The 22668-nt window shown below is 33.8% G+C and overlaps 1 protein-coding gene across 1 annotated transcript in view; it reads left to right on the top strand.

The window, feature by feature from the left end:
• LOC146995912 (paired box pox-neuro protein-like) overlaps positions 1 to 22668 on the top strand; it is a 92611-nt gene that overhangs the window by 47601 nt on the left and 22342 nt on the right. Inside the window, exon 2 of the mRNA XM_085823007.1 lies at positions 11504 to 11610. Coding sequence (XP_085679133.1) covers positions 11504 to 11610 — 107 coding nt within the window. The remainder of the gene's footprint in view (positions 1 to 11503; positions 11611 to 22668) is intronic.

Raw genomic sequence — 22668 nt, forward strand, 5'->3', positions numbered from 1 at the left:
GCCATGAGTAGGATATAGGCGTGCCGCAATCAAATATATGTATTTGACATTTTGCAATTTTTTATCATGTATTTAATACACAATGACAATTTTTTTCCCTTAATAATGTCTATTTTAAATGTTTTTATATATTTCACTGTTGTGTGGTTGTGTGTGTGAATGTAAGTGTGTCAGCATTTGAATTTTTCGGCACTTCCTTGATAACTCGGAACTCTTTGGTGTGCCACGAAATTCCAGAAAGATTTTTTGTGCGTCGCAGGTGAGAAAAGGTTGCGGAGCACTGGTCTACACAACATCATAAACTTTGGGCTATGGAACTATTAAATGCCTGACCTGATGTGACTGGCCTACTCCGTGGATAACTGCAACAACAGTTTGCAAACTGCCAAGGACACACATCATTAGTGGTGTAACTGATAAGAACACGGAGTTATGACGTATTGAAGTAGACATATGTTTAGAGACTGGTTAATATACAAGTTCCACTCTCCACAGCAAAGATCCAATCCATGACAATGTAATGATTAAATTGATTGTATTTTTTTTTTCATAAGGATTATTATGTAACAATTATTGTAAAGATGACATTGTCAGTTTTGCATTGTAATGCACTGACTACCAGTAAGTATTTGGACACCTGTGATAGAAAAGAAAAACTAACTTTATTCAAAATCAATAGTTGGTAGAGCCTCCACGAGAGGTAATTACAGCGGGGACCCTCCGGGCCATACTTTCCACAAGTCTTTGTATGACAGCTAGTGGTATTTTCTTCCACTCGGCTTGGAGAAGACATAGAAGTTCCTTCAGCGATTTTAGGTTCTGGATAGGGTTCAGGTCTGGACTCTGGGCAGGCCAGTCCATTCGATGAACTCCATTGGCACCATACCAAGCCTTGGTTAACGTCGAAACATGACAACTGGCATTGTCGTCCTGAAAGTAACAGGGGTCCAACCCGTAAAACTGCCACAACGTAGGAAGTACATTGTCATCCAAAATAGTGCAGTAGGCATCGGAGTTGAGCTTACCATGAATGGGGACCAAGGGTCCCAGCCCATACCAGGAGAAACACCCCCAGACCATAATTCCACCTCGGCCGAACTTGACTGTTGGCACAATGCATTCTGGCAGGAGACGTTCTCCAGGTAGACGCCAGACCCAGACCCTGCCATCCGAACGGTAAAGGGTGAACCTTGATTCGTCACTCCAAAGAACCCGTTTCCACTGATCTACGGTCCAATTTCGATGTGTTTTGCACCACATTAACCGAGCAGCGCGGTTGGACTTTGTGATCAAAGGCTTATGGGCAGCAGCACGACCATGAGAACCAAGCAGATGTGCTTCCTTACTGATGGTATTCATTGAAACAATACTCCCGGATGCCTGTTGAAACTCCTCGCGGATGAGGGCCATCGGTTGGGTGCGGTTCTTCCGAATTTCTCTGGACAGCACTCGTCGGTCTCTATCTCCCAGTTTCGTTGGTCTGCCGACTCGGGGCACATTCCGACAATCACCGCTCACCTTCCACTTCTTTAATCACATAGGCCACTGTCGATTTTGGGTACTTCAGATCGCTGGATATGTCCCTTAAAGATCGGCCACATTTGTGATACCCGATAATTATACCTTTCTCGAAATCAGAGAGCTCCGAACTGCGAGGCGTCTTGCATGCGACTAAAGCCGATGCTGTTTCCTACACCATATATACCGGCGGAGTTCGTGACGTACCTTAGGACCGCAGATATCGTCGTTTGCATAGGTGTTCAAATACTTATTGGTAGTCAGTGTATTACTATCATTGATTCAATGAATGGCGTCGGCGGTGGATAGTAGATTCTCTCTCCGCCGCATAGGCATTACTCTGATTGGCGTAGAACCTTAGGTCGGAGGTCCATGCGACGGCGTTTCGATCACAAACGACTATATCGGCTGGACGTTTTTTTTTCACAGTATTAGGCGGTGGATAATTTTTTATCGTTACGATTTTAAAATCTTCCGTTTCAATTCCCTTTTCAGATATCTTGTAGCCCAGGTTACGAAGTTCTTTGGCTGTGAATTTACATTTAGCCACATTCTCCTTTAAAGCTGCTTCTTTCAGAAGCTAAAACACTTCTTGTAAATACTGGATATGTTCATCAATTAATCGCTAGCAGCTATTGTATCGTTAAGTGAGCAAACGTAAATTGTCAGAGGATAAGTCAAATACAATATTCGTAGCTCTTAGAAATGTAGTGGGGTGCTCCACATTCTGAGAAAAGTATAAACTTCCATGACAATGAATCAGGTAATGAATGTAGTTTTAGGCCCCTCCGCTGGTTTCATACATATCTGAGGTTATCTAGAATCGAGGTCTAGCGTCGTCCTATATTTTGGGGATTTGATTTTTCTAATTATTTCGTCAATTATTGGAGGAAATTAAACCGGGTATTTTGCTATGTTATTTAATTTTCTATAGTCAGTAGAAAACTGCCATGCTTTAAAATCAGTAGGTGGGAGATTATGTTTGCTTTGGCAGAGTACTACAGGACTAGTGTAAGGGCTACTTATAGAGATTATAATTTTATTCTTTAGCATTTCTGCAATACGTTGTTCAATTATTTCTTCCTTGACCTTATCATAGCCGGAAGCTTTTACTAAGAAAGGGGCCTTAGTTCATATTGTGTGATTTACTACCTATGTCCACCTTGTAGCATCAGCAAATAAATCTGAAAATTTTCTTACCAACTGCTCAGCTTTGCTCTCTTGCCCATGTTCAGTTCCTTCAAATCCAAAGCCGGCGGCTGGACATTTTTTCCCCTACCAACTTGTTCATTTCTAATTGCACAGTACTTTCCTAAAAGTTAATTTTCTCCCGCACAGCTTTTAAAAAAACCCATTCTCAAAATTGCATAGTTACAATAGCCTGTAGACTTTTCGCTGGAAAAAAAAAAAATCTGGTGTTTATTTTTACTTGCACATTTACGGTTACTTTATCTACACATTCACACTATTTACTTTCGATGGCTATCATTCTTGTTCTTGCGACACTAAACACTCTATAACGTTTGAAATTTTTCCTAAACTACTTTGTGTCCGCGTACCCAATCATGCATTTGCTAGCAAGCTATTTATCGGGTAAAAATTTCTTTTGGTTATCAAAACGTCTGCTTCGGATTTTCTTCCTATACAGATCTACGAAAATATCCGCTCTCTGTCTGCTTTATCCTGCTATGCATGTATTTCTTGACATTCGCCTACTTTCGAACTTCACCGCTACGTCGAATAATTGCTCTAGCGTACTCGGGTTTCGTAATTCAACAAAATTCTGAATCTGAAGCAATAATCTAGACAGTATTATTTGGATTACCTCCAGATCGTGTTTTTTCCCATGCAATAAGTTCATTACTTGTATTTTCCTCATAAAAGAACTAAGTCAGCTCATCAGCCTTAGTCTGATAACTACCAAAAAGTTCCGCTTCTATTTTCGCCCTATCTTTCATCACGAGGAATGCTTTCACAAGGGCGTATTTAAATACTTCGAACTTATAACACCGCTTCATTCATCCAACAAAAATTTACAGATGCTTTTGTACCAGCTCAGAGCCTGTCCTCGAAGTGAGGAGGTGAATTTCTATAATTCTGCAACCGGGTAAAGTAAAAAGTGCCTGTCTAACTACTTCTAAAGGGTGACTATCATCAAAAATAATGGCTAGTCTAGCCAGGATCATGCTAGGGTCTAAGGTAGGGATGAGCAAACGTTTTCGGTCCCGGGCCAAAAATCGAACAAAAAAAGGTTGGCGGGCCAAGAGAATTTTTTCTAAAATTTTAAAAAGAATATACAAGTATAGCAATTTAAATATGTTAATGAGATGAATGAAATTGCGATTTCTTTTTTAAAAGTTCCTTATATTGAGGTTCGAAGTGAGATGTACTGATTCTAAGGAAAGAGGCTAAATGCTAATCTGTTAGTCTACTTCTGAAATAATTCTAAGGTGCATAGTTGAAAACACTTGTTCACATATACTATAAGATGAAGCAAACATATCACAGATTTCCTGGGAGTGAGATATTAAATTCGGGAAACTTACTTTCGATAATAAATTGTTAAATCTAACTTTTGTATATTTAGAAACAACTGTTTGAGATGATTGTTAGGTTGCAACTCAATTAATTCAAGCTGCAAATCTGACCTCACTGCTTCACAATTTACATTGAAAGGCATGGTAAAAATATACAGTTCTGTTAAATGGCACTCAAATTTTGAAATCTCCTTTGGAACTCAAAATGCAGTTTTTTTAAATCTTCATAATTCTTAAGCTTATTTTCATTTACTAAGACTATTGAATTTAATCTCTGGAAATGAGACAAGTCGTTCTTAGCTAGCTGCCTAGCAAGCAGATTAAGTTTTAGTTTAAAAGTTTTGAGATGGACCCAGTTATCGTCGATAAATTGATTTCTCTCTTACATCTTGACATTCAAGTTGCTCATATGACAAAGAAGATTTGTGAAAAGTGAAAAGTCCGAAAACCATTCTGTATCTTTTAACATTTCGCTCTCTGCAGAACGCTGTTTCTCATGCAAGAAAGACACAATGTCGTCTTTCAGCTGCCAAACTCGCTCGGAAACACATCCTGCACTAAACCACCTTCCTTTTGTGTAATACAGTATATCAAAGTATTCAGATTGCACGGACTGAAGAAAATCTTGAAATTGCCTGTGAAAATCTCGAAATTGCCCACGAGATCGAATAGTAATTACAAGCTTCACGACTGCATCAAACACGGGTTTTACATTCAATGCAGATTTACACAGAACATGTTGATGGATAACACAATGTAGAAAAACAACATTGTTCCCAGGGTAGTTTTGATTAAAGAGTCCGAGAAATCCAGATTTTTTCCTGTCATATTTGGTGCTCCATCGGTCGTAATATTATATGTATATGTTATAGGCACTTTTAAAGTTAAAAGCTCTTCCTGAAATTCACGAAAAATATCACATCCCGTTGTAGTTTCCTTTAAAGAAAGCATGCACGCCAGTTCCTCGGTAATTTCAAAGCTCTCATCAACACCTCTTACAAATAATACTAATTGCTTATATCAGAGCTTTCATCCATAGCTATGGAGCAAAATTTAAATTGGCCAAACTTTGACTCTAATTGCGATTCAAATTTTTATCGATGGCTTCGATTCTAGAAGTCACCGTTTTTCGAGGCTTCTAGAATCGAAGCCATCGATAAAAATTTGACATCGCAATTAAAGCCAAAGTTTGGCCAATTTAAATTTTGCTCCATAGCTATGGATGAAAGCGCTGATATAAGCAATTAGTATTATTTGTAAGAGGTGTTGATGAGAGCTTTGAAATTACCGAGGAACTGGCGTGCATGCTTTCTTTAAAGCTTACAGTCTCAAAATTATTTTTCCTGTCTGGACATAAAACATCACAAACTTGGAGCATGCATTGTTTAACGAACTCCCTATCACTGAGAACTTAATTACTTTTAGCAATATTGTATGCTACAATATAACTTGCATGTGTAGCTGCTTCTTGGATACTGTTTACCTTCTTGAAAAAAATTTGTCGGCCTGGTAATTTTTTACAAAAATTTTCTGCATTTTGTTTTCTTTCATATTCGGACATTTCTTCGTAATTGGAATTCTTATGCTTAGATGGGAAATGACGAGAAATGTTGTATTATTTGCAGACTGCTACAGCTTCATTGCAGATGAGACACACTGGTTTATCTTTTACAGCTGTAAAAAATATGTCCAGGTCCATTCATCATTAAAAGCACGGCACTCTGAATCCACTTTTAGGGCCCATTTTGGGGTTGGAATATTTTACGAATAACCCAAACGAGCACTATCTACGCTATACTTTTAATAATTTCACCACTTTACCATATTCTTACTTTCTGTGATATTTTATATTTTCTGCATTATTTGTATCATCTATTAAATTCGTGGTAGGTGTAGAAAGACTCAGTAAATTTTCTATACAAAGTAACAATAACTAGTTTTGCTTTAACGTTGTTGCAATTTAAGAAAGATTTCACAGACGGTATTTAAACTCCTCAGGAGCTTTTCAGTTTCTAGCAGAAATTATAGTTCTTACTGTGGACGAACTGAGATGTATACAAAGTTCCTGCCAGAGCTTTGTATAAACTTTGCACAAAATGAAATGATATATTGGTAGATAATTAGTGTTATTCATCCAGCATTTCTTTTCCTAATTAATTTCTTTTCGTAATAATACGACTGAAACGGCTGTTGAACGCGTGTCTCCTTTCTCAACAAACTACGTAAGAAACTATAAACTGGTGGATAATGAGCATCTGATGCCAAAATGTATATATATCGTATATCGTATCTATATCGCCAAAATGTTTATCGTATGTACCCAGCCGGTCAAGAGTGCTTTCATTGGGTTGGACGCGAAAGAAGAGAAGCAGTTTTAGGCGATTGCAAAGAATACTGTTCCAAATATGAACTTTTCTTTTATATCTGCTCCCATGTTTTATTACCATCAATTTACTCATTCTTTATTTATTTTATTTCTCGTAATTTATTTAATATTTATGGCACATTTATTTCAATTAATTTATGATTTAATTGATAGATTAATAATGAACTTTTAATAATTTTATTCGTTATTTTGATTTTTTTCCTTAAATGCCTTTCTAGAATTTTGGTACTTCTGAGTTTAGAATTTTGTCGAACTATTAGTTTTAGGGAGCAGAAGATGTAAAAAAAAAAAAAAAAAAAAAAAAAAAAAAAAAAAAAAAAATCAGCTATGCTCTCTTCAAGGTTAGAGCCACGGATCTTCTGATTAGTAGCCGGGCTGTTACTAGTAATACCACGAGAGGACTCATAAAAAATTGCTAACTTTTTAAATTAAGCCCTGCGGAGGAATACCGGACAAAGTCGAAGAAACATTTAAACCTTGGAAAAGCATAACGTTTCGTTTCCGTATTTGGAATATCTTAAGGACTGATAGTAAACATTTGTAAGAAAATTTTATAGCAAACAGTTTCAGAAATTAACAAATACACAAAATTTTGGGGAACAAGACCAATTAATAAAAGCCGATAAATGTCATAAATAGCTGAAAATGAGCGTTAGATATTTTTTCTTTTTTCAGATAAGATACATTAGTAGCTCCCAGTTCATAAGATATACAGCCCCCGAAGGGTAGGTGACCGTTACCATGACGTGTAGGAAGTCAAAATGAAACAAAAGAGGCGAAAAAACTAAAAATAAAAACACCCGAATAAAAGCGGTCGCAGAAATCCCGCCAAAATCTCATATCGGTCCCATTCAATAACGAGGCGCGGTTCGCGGCCGCATAACTTCCACCTGATTAGCCGCGGTCCGGGGACATTTTCTGCTTTCTCTAAATGTTTATGGCCGCAGCCTATATCATGGGCCATCTACTTCCAAAGTGCACCCATTCCCATCCCTCCCAAACCCCTGCCCAGACCGCAGGCCACTTTGCTCCCTGGCGTCTGGATTTTGCTTCGGAAAATTTTATTCCGCCTTTTACTTTATTTTGAAGGTGGGACCGATAAAATAAGGAATATCTACTTTATGGATCCCTACGCCTCGATGGCCTTTTCACATGACTTATGAAGTCTCCAGATTTCTATAGAGTTCGACTTCGTTTATTTTAGTCAACTTATTTATTTATTTATGTTTTACTCCGAGGTGCAAAAGTTTTGAGTGGGTTTTACAGGTTTTTTATTTCGAGTTTACTTCTAGTGATTGACATTTACTTCGCTATATAGATCAGCTATTAAATGCTACACTACAATACCATAAAATATTTTCTCTGAGAAAGCTAATCAAAGTTATATGATTTTCTCGAACATACGTCTGTGATTCACTAAACCTTATATTCCTATTCCTAAGGCGAATCATCATTCTCGCAACTATTTGTGTACATTGTAGTTATATTAACAGCTCAAGAGAGAAAACAGTTTATTTTACATCTTATAGAAATTTGTAAAAGTCAGAATCCTAGTGCATCGTTAATCATGAAATAAAACTCCAAATCTTAACATATAAATTAACTTAAACTTTTAGTTAACTATAAAATTTAAATGAAAAAAGCTAAATTTAGCAAATCTTTAGCTTAAAATAACTGTCTTCAGCTTATTTGTTATTTTTTAACCGAACACCAGACCACGATAAATCTCATATTCAACCACTTCGGTTCTGTTCTAATTCAAGAATAGCAGTTTCCACAGCCGCAGATATCTTGTTAGTTGCCAGTAAGCAAGAAATACATGTTGCGAATGCGAGTTAATTAAATACTACTTACTCGTGCTTTTGAACCTTACTTAAATTTCATTCTGTTGCAGAGAAAAAAATGCAAAATAAACAGATTTATTTATTTTTTTCAACTTCATGAATTTAACTTACAATGGACTTCTGTCGCTTAATAATTCTAATCTGAAACACTTGACCATTATAAGGCTATTTTTTTAACATAGTTGTCACTATAATTCAGAAAATTTCAAGTCTCTTAAGGATACTCTTTAAAATTTATCGAACATATCGAGCATAAATGATTAAATATTAGCTGCTATATAATAGTCTCTATATAAAATCTAATATCAAATCAATTATAGCAATAGGTTAACTACTGCTATTGCAAAGAGTTAACATATTCCTCTAATGTGCTATTATGACATATCAGAAAAACTCATTATTCGGAGGTCCATTCTTTAAACCCAGGAACAAAACGTACTTGCTGTAGCAGAAGAAGGACTTATAGCATATCTCTCTCGAATTCAATAGAGTTTTATTCAAAACCCACACCAAACTTAAAAAAAGAGAGACAAGAAAAGGAAAGGAAAAAAAAAAAAAAAAAAAAAAAAACTCAAAAGGGGTTATTAGTCTCTCGAAATGGGATTTTGAGTTGGTTTATTATAACTTGCTTATCCTTTTCAAATTGTTACCAGCAAATAATTTTTCACCCTGTATTATTTTTTGAAGAAATTAAACGACGAAGAATTTGTGTATGTGTATGAAATTTCCTCGCATTGTGAAAAACCGAACGGTACCTAGAGCCATCAGAGTTTAAATAACATAATTCTCCACTTGAACAAGTGTATCTGCAAGCCCGAATTTTGAATTTCGAATTTGTTTTGTTATATTTTGTTTCGTAGTTTTTAAAACGTTATTGAATTTTTTATTAACAAACTTAACGATTTGAAAGCGAGCAATGACAATACTTCGAAATAAAACATTTTTATACCCAGCATGCAAGACTATTTGCCTATCGGGAAAATGAAAAATATTTATCTTTCAATTTCAATTCACAAACTCGGCTCTACGAAAGCAATGTGTTGCCGCGGTAAAAAATAAAATACTCTTTTTAAAAACTCGTGAAATGTTTCTAAGCGTTACTGTACATTAGATGTCTCTGTATGAAAAAAAAAGGGTAACTGTGTACCTGAAGAAAAAGTTATAAAATCATTAGTCATTTTTGTAATCATGAAGTAGCAGATCGATTAAACAGATAAAGGGGAATCTTTCTGCCAGCTAGGAAAATAAATTCTGAAATTTGAGTAAATAATTGGAAGAAGTATTTCTTAAAAAATTTATAGCGTGCTTAACTGTAATTTGTCAAAACGCTAGGTTGTTTGTAAAAGATAAAATTTCATCAAGAGCGTAATTATAAAAATATATTTTATAAAAAATTAAAAAGTGAATTTCAAAATTGCGTAAATAGTCTCATTTTTAGTATAAATGTTTAGTAATTATTTTAGGATCCATTAATGCATTAATTGTTAGTTATTATTTTACTGGAAAAAATTAAAACTGCATTCACAATTTTCAGTATACAAATCGCCGTTTATTAAACTCAGCCACTTAATAAACTCAAATATGCTTGGAACGGAAGCATATTTGATTTTAATAAGGGCGGGTACTGTGACTGCAATTTTGAGTGCTATTGCAAAATTAAGGACAATTTGTTTTAATTGATTTAATTGTTATGAAAATGGCAGATTAGATCTTTAATGCATGGTTTACAGTTTAGAGATCTAGTTGTAAGAATGTAGAATTTTTAAAAAGCGGTTTTATAATGAAAGTGATGAGTCAACGTTTGGGGGGCGGGTAATTCGTCTATAAAATAAGTTATTCGATGCTGCAATAGACATTATTTTTATGTCGTTAATATAAATATTTTGAATAATTTAATCGTTAATTTGAAGTGTTTAATGTTATATTTGACATTTAAAATGTGGTCTAAATAGTAGCTGTTTCTCAAAAGATGAAGAAAGTGGCTGTTTTCCAGAAAACAATGCAGTCGCAGTACAATTAAAAAATGATATTGGAAGACATATTCTTTAATATGTTATCTTCGCTGCTACTTTGCATCCGTCTATAGATAATGTGTCCAAACATTTTCGGCTAACAGCCCCCTTTTTGAGGGTTCTTTTTTTGTGTGTGACGGGGAAGGGGCACTTAGTGTCACCATTGCGTTTATTCGTCTCCCCCTACCCTTATAAAAGCGTACTTTGACTTATATGTCCTCTAAATGTAACCAGGGCCGGTGACCAGACACCCGCCGTTGAGGGGGGTGTTAAATTTTGGAAGAACCTCGCAAGATGTTTTTGCACTAGATAATATTTTGTACATTTATTGCAGATGTGTACAATACCTAATACCTATCACAAATTACATTGCGACTTTGTGGGAGAAATAAAAGGTGAATGGCAATGGGCTAAAACCGCTATATAACAAGCATAAGTAAAAATTAATAAAATGAAGTGTGATTTCTCACTGAAACAGTAATTTTCTAGTTTAAATTCTCGAAATCAAAATTGTTAATCATTAAGGACCTGACAGGCTATTGGCTATTCCATATCTAGTAGACGTCCAGCAACAACTGCTGCCTTTTTTTCTAGTTTGGAAGAAGCAATAATAAGCAAATTATGTAGATGATTAAAGGAAACACAAGATAACAGTATAAATGTGAGTAAAAATTCAGTGAAACGGGAAATAAAGCGAACAAAGCTCTCGAAAACCAAATCTCTCCCCCCCCCAATAAAAAAGAAATCAATTTAAAATAACAATGAGCAGAAGATAGTACAATAGAGCTTGTAAATATAACACGAGTTACTGGTAAAAAATATTTATTAAATGAAAATATAAACTTAAAGAAAACAGATGACCAGAAAAAGGAAATTTAGGTCTAATCCTATATAATTTATGAAATTCATAAGGACTTATAGCTTTTGTTTTCGAAATAAAATTATTAGTGGCAATAAATTATGTAATGTTCTATGAAGACTTCTCTAGAAATTACAGTTTTGAAGGGGACCGGTCTAAGGGCCCCCAAATCCAACTTGCGGGAGCTCTCGAAATCACTTAACTAGCCTTATATGTTATCTACAAATACTCACAGAATGCATTATGAAATTTTTAGGCATTTATCGTACTTGGATTGTATCTTATTATTTAAAATTATCATATAATATGAAAACAGAATGTTAATGATAAAAGTTTTCTCAAAACAGGTATAGTAATGAACCTGAAAATGATTGCACAGATTCTTGCCACGGCATACTTGCAATGGTATACATCGAAAGAAATACGCTAAATGAGACTCTCGACATCATTATAGGTATGGGCTTGTGATCAAGGTTTTAGAATTTTATGCTGATAGTCTGTAATTTGCACTACCTGGAATAAGAAAAAGAGCCTACATATTATTCAGACCAACATGCGTGAAGATCGCCTAACATCCTTTGGCATAATTCATGTAAAGATACGTGATTGTAACATTAATATAATTAAGTAAATATTTAAATATTTGTTTCAAAAACGTTTAACCAATTCAGTTTTTCAAGAACCTTTCTTATTGCCCACTTGCTCTCTTACAGCCCCTTGGATCAGTAACGGCTCCCTAAGATCTTCTTGGCGTCCACTGTGAATAGTATCGCAGACATTGCGAAACTAAAAATGATATGTATTCTCAGGAGGACTCAACTACAGGAGACTAATAAAAAGTAGTTTGCGATCTTCAATTAAAACTTAATGGGATTTAGGGGGGAAAATAATAGCAGGGTGGTTTACAAGAGGAGGATCAGACTTCATTGCATAGTCACTTGGATCACTTCACTTAGCACTTCATTCATTCCTGCGAAAATTCTTTAAAGACCATTTATAACACTTGTGATGCAAAATCTGAAAGATTTACAATGATTTGTCTTGATTCTGATATCCTGACTCATTCTGGTGAGTTCGAAGCATGAATCCATGAATACAGTATACAGAATTTTCCTGTGTATTACTTATTGGCGTAATTTGTGTTTCGGATAGTGATAGTGAGAATCGAAAATTACAGGATATTGTTGTAGCTGCCGGATATTTAGAGTAAGAAGTTGACCAAGGAATTACCTGAATGATAAGCGACTGAATTTACGTAAGAGAAATGTTAGTTACTGCTGTTCTTCTGCTCTTGTAATACCGAATAACATTCTAAGTGTTATGTTCTGTTAACCAATTAAGAAGTGGTAAGTGTGTATTGATGATGCACTTCCAGAAGTATTTATATTTATGACAGGTTGTTTTGATTTGCCAGCAGTAATTTTCAGTGAACATATTTCACGTTATCTGCATATACTACATGGCATTGTTGTATAATTATTTAAGCGGCGTGGAAAGACATTATTCACCAAAGTTTTGCTGCTAGACGATTAGGTAGCTAAATAAGAAATTCGGTGCAGTATTTGACAAGCTAAAATTAACCGGTTAACAAAGTGCTACTAAAACGTTTTCTCCTCACGTGATTGAAGCAATATATCGATTAGAACTTTGTCGCGTCACTAGTGAAACTGACATTGAAACGCAAAAGACATGTAAAGAATTTCATCTTTTGAATCGTGAAAAAAATTAATATATTGGTAGGAAATTATATTATATTCGGAATATCTGCTAATGTCGTATGTTAAGTGTATTCCACATTTATTTTGAAGTGCTCCTTTCTCTACTTTCCAGGTGTTGCAACTGAAGCTGATACTATGATACTACTTACAGGAGAAGAGTTATTGAGACCACTGAAACTAAAGTCAACATGATAAGCATAATTTTTAAAGGAAGGAGGGCGGAACTGAAATTTTAAGGAAGATCTGTGATCCATTAAAGAATTTCCATAATGAGTTAGCAAGAGTTATACATACTTCCATTCCTCATAATGCCCAATTAATTCCACACATCATTTGCTAATTAAGATAGAATGATCCACTATTAGCAACTAATATTCTCATTCAGTTTTTTACTGACGCATATGAGAACTACTTTCCTTTTGAGAATCTGTTGCAATTTTTGTGGATTTTGATAGGATTTATAAATGCTCGTTTAATCATTTACCACTTTATTCGTTCCCGTTGAGGATATGCGTGCTAGAACTGACGAGAGCGTGTTGAAACCCTTTCGATCCAAAATGGTCCGAAGGGAATAAAGATAAATGGCATATTTGGTCTCGGAGAAAGCATTTAATTACATTGCGATTGCAGTGAGTTTCGATTACCACTGAACACTTAATGGCGTTCCGGCAGGGGGATATAAAAAAACTTTCCACCCCTTAAACGGCCATCATCCATGATAGCTTGCATCTTTTATTTGCTCTCGTGCGTCCAAAAAACCCGACAACAATTCCTTAGCCCACAGCTTCGGCGAATCGGAAAAGCCTGACGTCACGCAAGATGGGGGCGTGCCCAGTGTCAGATGTTGGTGCCGCAAATGAGTGATCGCTTATTAAACAGGCCGCACCGCCTCCGACCCTCGATTGGAGGGTGAAACAGGTGGGTCAATGTGATCAGGGCTCAGAAGTGCACGGTGGCAGCTGCATCCTGTCGCGTGCGGTCGTGAGAGTCCGGAAATTTTAAATCATTTCGGACAAGGGTCACGTGCACCCGATTAGAAGTCTATTGTAAATACTTTGTTGACGTTTGTTTCGAGAGCGGAGGTGTTACGGGGGAAAAAAGCTGAATTCCCCATTCGTGTAAAAAGTTCATTTAGTGTTGCGTACAGTTTTAAGCAGTTATTGCAAAAAGCGCGTCAGAGATATATGGAACTCATGTGTTTCTTCTGCATTGCTTACACAAAAATACCTTTACAATTTCTGTTGAACTTGTTCTCTGTTAAGAATTTTGCTCTCTTTTAGCAACGCTATCTAATTTATACGAAATTTTGTTAGAATATCAGCAGAGAACTGTTTTTGAGAATAAATGTCAAAATCAGAACTTTGAAAGAGATAAAAAGTATCCCTCCAAAAATATCCAGTGTTTAAGCATAATGAAGAAATTAGGAAATTTAGCAAACTTCAAAAATCCTTTTTATGCTGCATTTTAGGAGAATGCTTATATCCACTAATTCTTTATCTCACGATCTGTCTTCGTATCTCACGAATCATGTAAAAGATTCCGAAGTTTTGAATATTCTAGCTTTCTTCGTTTTTCGAATCTTTCGAAATCCAGTTTAAAGCGCCATTAAACATTTTAACTCAGACTTCTGGGAGGATTAATGTGCATCCAATAGTTAAGAGGATTAATGTGCATCCAATAACATCCAATAGTTATTGACATCCATTAGAAGCGTACATTAAAGAAAGCTAAACTCTTGCAATTTTAGTGGATATGGATGACCATTGAAGCGGCCCTGAGTGCCACAGTCTTAATTTTCTTTAAAACATTAGCCTTCCATGTTCAATGTTTATGTGTGTTAAATCTTGAAATAACCCTCCCTTTACATTTGCTTTAATTTTAAAAAAGGTCCTGGAAACATATAAAAAATTCTGACCAAGTTATACTTAATGAGTATACCTTAATATACGAATAATACGAACCTTAATATTTTAATCAAATATTTCATTTGGTAAATTTAATTTATATTGTCTTAATAAATATAGATGGTACTTTCAAAACTACATTTCGAAATTTTTTTTATTAAACTAAGATTTCAAATTTTATTTTAATTTATAATTTTTAGTGAAAAGTAAAATTCCTTCCCCCTCTTCTCTTTATGGTTTACTTTATATGAGGGATTCAAAGACCTTTTCGGATACTCGTATTCGTGAAAACTTAAGTGGTCATCCTATCTGTACATTTCAATCAACAAATTACGCAAATAAAATGCTACAAACAAAACGTAAAACTGCGAAATGTTCTCTATTAATGCCAAAAAAAATTTATACCATTATACGTATGAATACGTAACGGAAAATCTCATCATATGCATATATTTTATGAAATAGTTTTTTTAAAAGTAGTTTAGAAATTTTAGCTGCCATTTGGCTTTTAAATTCTCTTGCAGAATTAGATATTTGATAGAAGATGATTGCATGAATACAAACGAATCCGTTTTTTTGAGCTTCATGTCACTGCGTTAGTATGCCCACAAAGTGTCGTTTGCATTCTGAATCATATTACTCTTCATCCTCGCGCTTGATTTCCTTGGAGCGTAAAATTTCTTTGACTGTTACTTGATTTGTTTTGATAGCTTCATAATTGCGCTTCGTCATAACGATGCTGGCATTTTTATTCAAATCAGCCATGCTCGGTAAGGTAAAATAAGATGCATCGGCTTGAAGTGTCCAAACCCTAACACAGACCAGTTTCTAACTTGAAAAAGTAACTTTCATAAAGATGCAGGTATTACATTTCTGAGCCTCTACTATGTAAGTAGGGTTTTAGTTTTAAAGAATAAATATGATAATATACTTGTATAGTACAGAAATACTTGAAAGTCACGAGGATATGTGGCAGATACAGAATAAGTTGTAGTCGCAGCCGGATTGAAATAGTCTTTTTTATTGCAATTGGCATTTTTGGCCAAAAATAGTAACTTATTACACTAACAGTGCCTGTTTTAGAACTTTCCCGTTTTGGATACCATTTCGGACGTCTTATTTGCAAGAGAAGCAGAAAGTAAGAGCCATATATATTCGAGACGAAATTTTAATTTAGAGGTAGTTTGTTTCGATTTCAGTATCATTTGACTGGTTAATTAAAAGCTGAGTAAAATTATTATTGGTTGGTTGAATTTTCATGTCATAAAATGTCACCAACGTTATGTCGTCGACGTCAACCTCATATGATGGTTATTAACTTTGAAATGACGCAGTTTGGAGAGGTTTGTTATGAGCAATTACTATTTTTAGAATAGAAAGGGAAAATATTCAAATTAGAATGCAAGTTTAAATGACTGTTGCAACTTAAAGAGAGAATTTTGATTGAGGACAGCGGAAATGTATCAAAATAAGATAAATAATTTGATATTTTGAATCAAATAAAGTTTTTAAGTATTGAGACATAAAGCACTCCCAATGCTTATTACAAAAATATCAATAAACTTAAAAATCCAGTTTACGATAGTCAAATTAAATAAAAAAGGCAAAGTTTACCCGATTGAAACAAGCTTCTTAAATACCTCGAGATAACTTTTTAAATGAAATATAATCCTCCGTTTAGTTTCATAATAAAAGCTATTAGAATAACATTTCAAAATTCATTTTTATGCGTACTGTGGAATTAGAATTAATATATATGAGCTTGCATAATTTTTTATAAAACGTATATGATAATTAAATCATTTTTTCTCCCTGTCCTAGGGAAGGATGTCGTTGCAATTTACAGGAAGAAAGAAAGTTTACTAAAAAGGAAAATTTACTAAAAGAATACATGTATCTAAAGTAGAGAGAAGAAGGATAATTTCTATTATTTGATGTGTACGCTAATAAAGCATTTAGAATAATATATTTCTTCTCGCCTCAATTTGATCACCGTATTTACTGGATAAAAATCTCCCCCAATATAAGATACCCCTTACACTTGAGCATAAATTAAATTATATATATATATATACACAATAAATATATAAATCACATTTCTGATCAGAAGGAAAGGCAAGTTATCTAATTTAATACAATACTTTGCTGTGTTATATCAAGGAAAAAAAAAATAGGAAAAAGTGGATACAAAATTATCTAGTGGATGCAGCGCTAAAGTGAAATTGCTCAACTAGACATGGCTTTATAATCAGCAATAGTTATGAAGTTTAAAGGGTATTTCTCCCGCCTTCCTAGCGTGCCTTCGTGGTGTAGTGGTTCTGCACCCTGCGCCGGTATTCCGGAGGTCCCTGGTTCGATTCCCGGCGAAGGCAATTGCTCATTTTTCATCTTGCCTGCTTGCAAACAATTCCTAATGTCTCTACAAGTTTATTTATATCTTGAAATTATCTGTGGGGTTTATTTGCTGTTGCTACAAATTTAGTACTTATGTAAATCATTTTAGTGAAATTATATGCAACATTGTAGTATCTCTTGCACAATGTAACATGAAAGGCCTCAAGATTGTGAAGCTTTGACGGAAAAGTAAGATTACAGGGGCAAGTCCATTTAATAGTGAGGTAAATGGCTATCTTGCCAATTTGGTGAAATATCGACAAATGTCGCTAAACTTGACGATTATTTGACGACATTTTGGTTTAATCCCTACATAACTTTAACTGGTCTCTTCTCTATATGTAACTGTAATTGTATGAGCCTTCCAGCTATTTCGAGAAATCGAAGGTACTGGAAATTCTACGGCGACCGGGGTAAAACTGTAAAAGCCAGGAGACAGATAGCATTAGTTATCAGTTCAATTTAGATTTGAATCCAAAGCTTAGCTCAGAATATTGAGAGATCATTCTGCGAGGTTACCGCTGAGGCTTTGTATACTGTCTTCTGATTAACGTGCTTAGTAGTTTGAAGTGGTAACTACTGTTTGTGCTCTGTCATATTGAGAAAAGCTGTACGAGCTGAAAAGTTCCAAAACTGTAAAGTGTTTCTTTTGGGAAAATAAATTTGATCAAGCTATCATCGGTTCTGTGAGCCAATCCATTGAGAACCTGTAAGCATGTAACAGTATTTAAACATTGTAAGTTCTCTCTATATATACTATAACTGTGATATATAATGTGATATACTGTGATAATTAAATTCATTCATCTTATTTGATCATAAGACCTGACCAAATTTTAGAACAAGTATATTACAAAAGCAAGGGCTTTTATAATTCTCGAGTAAATAAGGTATACGATTAACTTTATAGTTATTCTATAGCAGGAATCTTCTACCACAAGAAAATTCCCCCACGGGGAAGAAAATTCATAACTTCAAAGGGGGACGCAGTCAATATTTTATTTACCTGTTAAGTGCTTAGTTTTGGTTTAATAATAATAAATAATATGTAAAATGTATAAAATAGCTGTATATGTAGCTGTACATAAAAAGCTATATATTCAAGCTATAGTATTTATCAGCATTTTCTAATATTTATTTTATTTTATTTCTAGTATTTATTTAGCTTTAGTATTTATCAACATTTTCAACATTTTCTACTTTTTATTCTCTAATTTATAAAATACGTTAATTATTAACAATTTAGTGATAATTATAGATTAATTTGTAATTACAGGTAAATACATATAAATATACAAATGAGAAACAAGTAATATAAAAAAAATAATTCCTACTTAGGTTATAAGGTATTTCTCCCTTCTTGGTGTGGTGGTTTGCACGTTGGGCGCGTATTCCAGAGGTCCGCGGTTCGATTCCCGGCGAAGACGGTTGCTCATTTTTCATCTTGGCCGCTTCCAAAAAATATCTAATGTCTCTACAGTGGCGCCCGAACTAAAAGGGGGTGGACGATGATTCTCCACACCCAGGATTTGGCGACTGGGTACACTAAAAAACCCCAGTCGCCCTTTAAAAGGGGGAGTATATAAGGTACTTCTCCTGCCCTCTTGGCATGCCTTCGTGGTGTGGTGGTCTGCACACTGGGCGCGTATTCCAGAGGTCCGCAGTTTGATTCCCGGCGAAGACGGTTGCTCATTTTTCATCTTGCCTGTTTCCAAAAAATACCTAATACTTTTACAAGGTCAACAAAGAAAAATTTTTAAATAATTTTTAGTATAATTTTTTATATTACTTGAATTTCTTCGAAATTTAGTATCTATGTGAATCATTTTAGTGAAATTTTATGGAACATTGTAGCATCTGTTGTACAATGTAACATGAAAGGCCTCTTGTACAATGTAATACTTCGACGTTGAATTTCTTAGAAATTTATAAACAATTCTTAAGTTTCAATAATTATATGTTAAATTTTTCAGGAGAATTGACTTGGATTTGTAATAGTAGATTAAAAATAAGTAATAAATAATAAGGATACATAATAAATAATAAGGATACATAATAAATAATAAATAAAATATGCGAAAAAACGGTATTAACATCAAGTGTCCTCCATTACAAATTTTAAAATAATGTATTTGAACTTGAGTGGATGAATAAAAAGTATTCTATTAACGATTGAAAATTTGAACAAGATATAGGGAGAGTGTGAGCTAAGAGTAGGAATTTAAAACGAGGACTTCATAACTTTTTGGGTACTGGTCTAGAGAAAATGATTGGAGTAGTCTTTGAAATTTTCAACCCGTATATGCTGTAATTTATTGATGGCCAAATGATGGCTTGCGGCCAAGTTAGCAGAATTTATTTTTATTGACCGAATATCTGAATTTGCAAACATTCTCAAACTTCTAACCATCTTAAGACTACCTTCATCCAAAAATTACACAATAACCTTCATAAAATAAGTATTATTATTCTAGGACATGTTCTTAAATATTTGATATCATAATAAATTGTTCGACACGAGAAGCCAAGACGTAGTTTATATTGGCCTGCGAGAGTATAAAGCTTAGTCGCTATTGCTGTAATTCATGAGTTTTCAGAAGTTTTCGGAAGCAAAGTAATAATCATTGCTGCTAAAGCATGCTTATTGTTGTTTAATTTAATCTTATCCTACGAGGTGTGGAAGGTGTATTCAATATTTTCTCTTAGCTTCATCTACTTTAATTCGTTGACTATTTTATTCATAAAAACATTGATTTGTATTAAAAATATCTTGTTAAATTCTACTAGCATGAATCAAATTTAATCCCTTATTTAGATGTGCAGAAAACTGAAATGGTAGTCGGTATAGATAATCAAGTTCCATGGATTAGAAAATGTGAGAACCTAGTTGATCGAATATATTCGATTCATGGATTTTTGAGTTTGCTAGCTCTAACTTTACCACTTACACAAGGAGAGCACGGATTTAGGAATTTGATAATTTCTTTCAAAATTTTTAATCATTAAGAAGATAATATTACAACAAAATTCATAATTTTTACGAAAACATCTTTTGTGGACAACAGAAACGATAAAGAATTATTATCACGAATACTTTTTGTAACCGCTGTATATAAAAAACATCCTGCAATGTAGCTAATTCCTTTCTCCTACCGCAAATATGAAATATGTTTAAGTACTCCAAGTTTAGTTACAAAGAAGTTTGTTTTGTAATTTAAATATCCATCTCATCCTAGTTACAGTAATGTTTAATTACTTTTATATTTATTTATATATTTTTGCGTATACGTGTTCTAGAATTGTCGTTATGAGTATTATTAATAAGTATCTTTAAATAAAAAATAATCAAGGTGAAACGATTAATGTTGGATGAATTTATGCACTGCAGCTCAAAGTGAAATGGTTGCTGTAAGTTAAATGCACTTTTTCATTTGAGCTATTATTACGCGCATGATAAAATTTCATTGAAAAAAAATTATGTCTCATCATTTAATATAATTCTTCTTTTACTAAGAAAACTGCGCATTAAACTAGTTTTCTACTTTATGTTTATCTCAAAATTTTATAGTAGAAAGTAAGCCATTTTTCATTGATCTAAGTTAAATCTATTTAAGTTTTAATTACCCTATCCTTGCTTCATATGAATATGAATAATGTATTCTACAGAATAAATTGCTGACAGGTTACTTTTAAATTACATTTTAGAACTTATCAATCAAAAGATATTTTTGATGACAGTAATACTTGTAGATTATTCTATCGCATACTTCGAAATCATTATTTTGTCGATTATTCTTTTTTAATAATATAAAGGAAATAATTTTTGCGCTCGAACCTACTCCTCTTTATGTTAAAATATGTTATCAACCATTTTAATATGATTGTACGAATTTATTAAGCAAATTTACAGAGCTGAATTCAGCTCTACCCATAACTATTATAATGGCTTTCTCCAATTTTTGGCATAAGCAAGTCGGAGAACTTCCTGACTGCTTTACTGTTCATTTTTTTATTTACTTTTTTTTTTACTTCCATTTTAACAGTGAATGCGACTAAACTAAACTAACACGTTCCTTTTATCCTTAAACGTAAAAAGAAATTGATTTATGCCGCTATCAGATAAAAATAGAAAACATCTGATTTTTATTTAAATTTTGAGTTTCATAAACTGCATATATCAACTCTTAAGGTTGAATTTTGCTGTATGATTAACATGTACACTTCGAAAAACAAAAACCAAAAACAAAAAAGACAGTTTTATATTTCCCGTTCTACTGGTCCGATTGACAAAATTAAATTGCGTTTTTTATGTCTTGAAAGCGCGACTTAGGATACATAGTAGATTTATATATAGCATTGTTCTAACATAGGTATTTTGACACATAATCGGACTTTTTCTGAAGTAACATACCATTTTTTTCCATATTTCGAGTCTACGATTCAAATTATGCCTGGATATTAAATTTTGTAAAATTTGGTGAGAAATTTACGGAGAAATTCAAAAATTTATCTTGGAGCAATGTTTTCAATTTGCGCCAAGAATAATTGACTTGGCGCACTTCTTAATATATGGGAACCGATTTTCCTTTCCCTTCCATTATGCCGGAGCGGAAAAAAAGCACCTCTTTCCTATCTTTTTCATTGTGCATGCGCGGGAAAAAAGTCACACCGTTCTTACTTTCAAATAATTTTAGCAAAGTGTCTAAACCCCATTTGATGTTTTATCGCTTTCAACAAATATGCCAATTTCAAAACGCGCTCATTTATAAATTCACGTATATCTACGGAAATTTTGAGTAAAAAACTGTCATTTTTTGCAGGTATACTTAGAAATACGTCTACTTTCAGATGATGGCAAAAATTTTGTAGATTATAATTCAAAAATGTTTTTGAAAAATTTATAAAAACTATTTTAAAATGCGAATTTAAAAAATAAATCATAAAAAATGGTTCAATTTTATTTGGAATGAACAGCATTTCGAAATGTGAAAGAAAGAATAAAATAAGTTTAATAAAAAACGAGAGTTTAATAAATATATATCAAACTCAATTAACATTGAGGAGCCAAAATTGTGAGAGCTAATTTTTTAAAAACTACCCGCGGCGATTTTTACAAAACTTGGTACTTTGGCGTAATTTGAGTCGTAGAATTGAAGTATGGAAAAAAACTGGTATGTTATTTCAGAAAAGTCCGATTTCATGTCAAAATACCTACATTAGAACAATGCTATATATAAATCTAATACATATCCTAAGTCGCGCTATTGAGACATGAAAACCCAAGTTGAATTCCGTCAATCGGCCAAGTAAAACGGGAGATATAGAACTGTTCCCCCCCTTTTTTGCGCAGTGTACATTATAGATTAGTTCAAAGTTTTCGATGTGAAATATTTAAAAAAGTTTAAATGTTGGGCGGAATTTTATATATATATACTTCAATGCTACAAGTGAAACAAAACAATGTAACGTAACATTTAAATAACAACCTGATTTTTT

Source organism: Stegodyphus dumicola, chromosome 8 (genome assembly GCF_044657685.1).
Source record: "Stegodyphus dumicola isolate Sdum_Otavi_A_Nest chromosome 8, ASM4465768v1".
Classification (NCBI taxonomy): Eukaryota; Metazoa; Arthropoda; class Arachnida; order Araneae; family Eresidae; genus Stegodyphus; species Stegodyphus dumicola.